This window comes from Galleria mellonella, unplaced genomic scaffold, assembly GCF_026898425.1.
Source record: "Galleria mellonella isolate WM207_F2 unplaced genomic scaffold, CSIRO_AGI_GalMel_v1 utg93, whole genome shotgun sequence".
Classification (NCBI taxonomy): domain Eukaryota; kingdom Metazoa; phylum Arthropoda; class Insecta; order Lepidoptera; family Pyralidae; genus Galleria; species Galleria mellonella.
Window position 1 is genome coordinate 4,793,510 of NW_026442176.1, and position 4,755 is coordinate 4,798,264.

The 4,755-nt window shown below is 36.8% G+C and overlaps 1 protein-coding gene across 1 annotated transcript; it reads right to left on the minus strand.

The window, feature by feature from the left end:
- Positions 1-654: 654 nt before the first annotated feature.
- On the minus strand, positions 655-2,207 carry LOC113509673 (SOX domain-containing protein dichaete-like). The gene has a single exon (XM_026893069.3). The coding sequence runs from the start codon at positions 2,059-2,061 to the stop codon at positions 1,321-1,323; it is 741 nt and encodes a 246-aa protein (XP_026748870.2). The 5' UTR covers positions 2,062-2,207; the 3' UTR covers positions 655-1,320.
- Positions 2,208-4,755: the final 2,548 nt, after the last annotated feature.

A 4,755-nucleotide genomic window follows, 5' to 3' on the forward strand; every position in this document is an offset into this window, starting at 1 on the left:
TGAAATGACGTTTATATTTTTTCTTTTAATTTCATAAATAAATTTGTAGATAAATTATGCATGTACTTTATTTATAATTGTTCCATATATTGTATACTTATATAGCAGGACATGGAGATACTATTTAACTGATGTAATAATACCTTAATTTGACCTATGATCCACAATAAAGACATTTGTATTTGTAGAGTTAATAATTTCACAGTGCAAACACATAAACTTCTTGTTACACATTCGACTTTAAAAATGGCAAAAAGTGTTAAATTGTCATTTGGTTATAGATCATGAATATTTAACAAGATATATTGATCCTAGTTAAAAAAATTTTACTTTAACTAATAACTAATATCAAAACGTTATAGATAACTATAAATTTAAAAAAAAAATGTATTTAGATATTTTTCAATAAAGTGTAACAAAAAGACGAATGCAATGTTGTAAAAGAAGACATGTTAACTGCAATGCGCAATAACCTTACTTTATGGAATATAGAAATGAAGAGATAGTAAATTCATAAAAGTGAATAAGTTATAGAGGAACCTATGTAAGTATGTTATATCTACTTATATAATGACGTCGTAAATAAAATAGCTGATCCTGAACAGTAAAAGAGAAAGGGAATCACCGTAAAGAAAACAAAATGTTAAAATAAAAACAATTTACTGTTTATTTTTATGGCATTAACAAACTTTGTTCTCAAATACTATAATACATCGTTGGTACTGACATCGATTATTTAAACACTAATATATACATTGGGGATGCACTAATAACTTACAATGTAGACAACTAATTTACAGATAATTACAATTACATGGAAGTCATTAAATAAATACACAGCATATCAATAGGAAGTAAAGAGAGGGAACCACATAAGGGTACGTGACTCGACAAAACAAATCAAACTCAACAAACAGACGAGAGACATGATAAACGAAATCTCAGTTTACAATATAATCCTTAACTATTTAGCTAATGCAGAGATATCTATGGGAAGTAATCTCTTTTTGGTACCAATCTCACTTCACATAACTAACGAACCAGCGCTACTTTACCTTAAATATTTAATGATGCATCGAAAACAAAAATCACAGTTTAAACTTAATCGCCACACTACATGGCCTAGAACTCTCGATATTTACAAGCACATGATATGAGCCGCACTCCATTTATGATCTCCAACTATAACTCTAAAATCAATAAATAATGTTCATACAATTTTATAGTTTCACAGTCTGTAACACTTATAACTAAAGCCGCATCTGCCGCTGGTGCCGAACCTTAAAAGATTGGGATCTTTCAAGGAAGGCATGTCGGTCTTCAATATATGACAGAAACTGGCCGTCTTAACTGGTCGTCGTGGGGACTGTGCTGCGTTGGTGTCACTGGAGATACGGGTGATGAAGGTGCTGCGCCGTATTGTGGAAACAATGGCGACGAGAACGGCTTAGGTGGTGCCGCCGGCGATGTGTACAACGAAGAATAGAATGATGATACAACGGCAGCGGCGGACGACGATACCGTCGGTAATTTTTCCGCCGTCGGCGCCATCAGTTTGGAGAATTGCAGGTGATCCAACTGGTGTGGGAAGTACGGTGACACTGCAGGATACGATAGAGCGTCCAAGTGTCCAACAGCCGGTGCAGGACCCGCAAAATAAGGGAGCGGGAAACTCGGGAACGCACCAGCTCCTGGAGCCCCACCTGGGGTCGGGGGCTTAGGCTTCCTACGAGGCCTGTACTTATAGTCCGGATGCTCCTTCATGTGTAATGCTCTCAATCTCTTAGCTTCATCTATGAATGGTCTTTTCTGCATTTCCGTTAACAACTTCCATTCCGCACCGAGTCTCTTTGAAATCTCTGAATTGTGCATCTTCGGATTATCCTTTGCAATTTGACGTCTCTGAAGTCTAGACCAGACCATGAAAGCATTCATCGGTCTTTTAATGTGGCCCTCTGACTGCGGAGAGGATGCCGGGAGTGGTTGTGGTGCACTTGGATATTCCGGTAGCATACCAGGGTGCATTGAGAACGCGTATGGGTGATGACTCAAGGTCGACATGGTTACTGAACTTTTAAAAGCTAACTGTCAAAAGTTCTGTTAGAGCATTAGCTCTATGGTGTATGGCACAATGCGGTGAATGAGCACAGACGAGAAAGCGATTGTGTCGCGTCGAAGTCGAGCGATAGACTGATGGGTTAGTTCACTGTTCATGTCGGTATCGAAGCAAGGGGGGGCGCGGTTTCTGGGCGGTGTGCGAACACCCAATGGGGGCCGACCGTGTAAAGCCTGCGTCCCTCCTCAACTTTTGATACCGTCTCTTTTATTATTCAAGAAACTTGTATATATCTGTCTCTCTCGTAAAAAAAGCAGCCGGTATCGTTGCGCAGAGCAGTCGTCCAGCTGTTTAGAGGCATGTTGGGGGCTAGCGACGCAATGATGTAACTGCTTTACATTTCACTTGGATCAGAGAATTTCTCAACCATGTTATTGTACAATATAAACACTGCGTTTAGAACGTAGTGCCCAGTGAGATCGAAAATACAGCCACAGTATCTGTCGTCAGATCGTATTTGATATAATATTTATATACATATTTGATGTCTTGATTTATTTGAACAGCCTACTACAAAAGATATTTGAAAAGTATTTTGTGTTATCTAAACTAGTAACCCAGTATCGTCTTCGTCTGATCTTTTAGCGATTTACATTAATTATAATAAAATGTTTTGGAGATTTAAAATTCCTTGCCCATATGAGTATCGGAATTATAATTAGCTATTTCATGATCTTATAAACAAAATGTTTGCGTTTATAATGATTTTATTTAATTAATAATGAAAGAACCTTATTTACTGCGCGTTTTAGATATTTATATAACACTTATTGGCAAACAAACAGTAGGTAGGTACCTGTATTTCCTTTTAATATACCTTTTGTAATTAAAGTTATGGAATGAACTCCCTGTCGAGGGTTTTCCAAGAGACTATAGCATGGGATTCTTCAAAAAAGGGGTAAAGAAGTTACTTCAGGGTCGGCAACACGCGCATAATGCTTCTGGTATTGCAGGCGTTCATAGGCTACGGTAACTGCTAACCATCAGGTGGGCCGTATAGCTGTTTCCCACCTCAGTGAATATATAATGATTAATTAGTACAAAAAGAATATTAAATTATATAAACTACTACTTATCCTTTACCAGAGGGAGACTTTGTATGTACAAAAATCGTTTGCTTGGGCACCTCTGTCCCATTCGTGTTTCAACCATAAAGCAGTTATGTTTGCATGGCTGTGTTTCGGTTTGAAAGGTGGGAATATGGCGTGAATTTACAGGGTACAGAGGAATAACACCTGAGTCCTCAGGAATGGCAACGCATGGGGGTATCATGGGCGAAACAGTATACTCTGTTATGTCCATGGTACTGCTCATGTCTATAGGCGACGGTTACCACTTTCCATCAGGTGGACCGTCAGCTTGTTTACCATTCTAAGTTGTATAAAAAAAAAACTCATATTATACCTCAATGTGATAGTGAAATTGTTTATTTGTAACCTTATAGTGCCTTAACGGCTTAACCAATCACTATGACATGAAATTTAGTATAGGTACATGTAGTATATAGGACGGAGAAGTATACAGACTTCTTTTTATCCCGGTCATTATAACATATCCCGGTCACGCGGATGAAGGCACGGTATATATATATATATATATATAGACATATAGAGATCTAAAGATTGTTAGTATTCTGTCTATGTATTTCTATATAAATTATAGGTTTATAATAATTCTAAGAATAATAATATAATGGTACCTAAATCTATTATAAAATAATGAGTAGATATTAATCTAGCATTTTATTAAATTCCATGAAATTATGAGTAATTGTAAAATATTTGTTTGTGATAATAAACTGTTTATCATAAATATTAAAAATTTATTAATTACACTTTATGATTTATTACATCAAATAATGAAAATGTATAAAATACTAGCTAACGTTGTTTTACCATATACATTATTTCGAGAACTATACGTGAAAAATTATCGTACTACAATTATTATGTTCGATTGCCATCTTGCAACCCTATTGCGGCATATAAAAATCGCGATTAAAAAACAGGGGTTGATTGTAAAAGCGTGAAAATTTGAAGTTCTGCTGTGATACAGTTATGCAAACAACTGTATCACAGCAGAAACACGAATTTTTCTATTTTAAAAAAAGAATACTTTTACTTATTGAGAGAAAGGATTGTTTGTAATGGGTAGTGGTTTTTTTTTAACACACCATTTTAATAACACCATTAGGAAAATGTCATTTTTTTTATACAACTTAGAATGGCAAACAAGCTGACGGCCCACCTGACGGAAAGTGACAACCGTCGCCTATAGACATGAGCAGTACCATGGACATAACAGAGTATACTGTTTCGCCCATGATACCAGCCATGCGTTGCCATTCCTGAGGACTCAGGTGTTATTCCTCTGTACCCTGTAAATTCATGCCATATCCCACCCTTCAAACCGAAACACAGCCATGCAAACACAACTGCTTCACGGTAAAAACACGAGTGGGACAGAGGTACCCAAGCAATCGACTTTTGTACAAAGTCTCCCTCTGGTAGTGGTAGATTGTTAGTAGTTACTAATGTAATAGCTCCATCGCTGCAATCCGTTTAACCTATCCTACCCGTTTAACCTCCACGCAGTTCCCCCTGGAAACCATCGTGGTTAATTTTTATCAAAAACGTGAA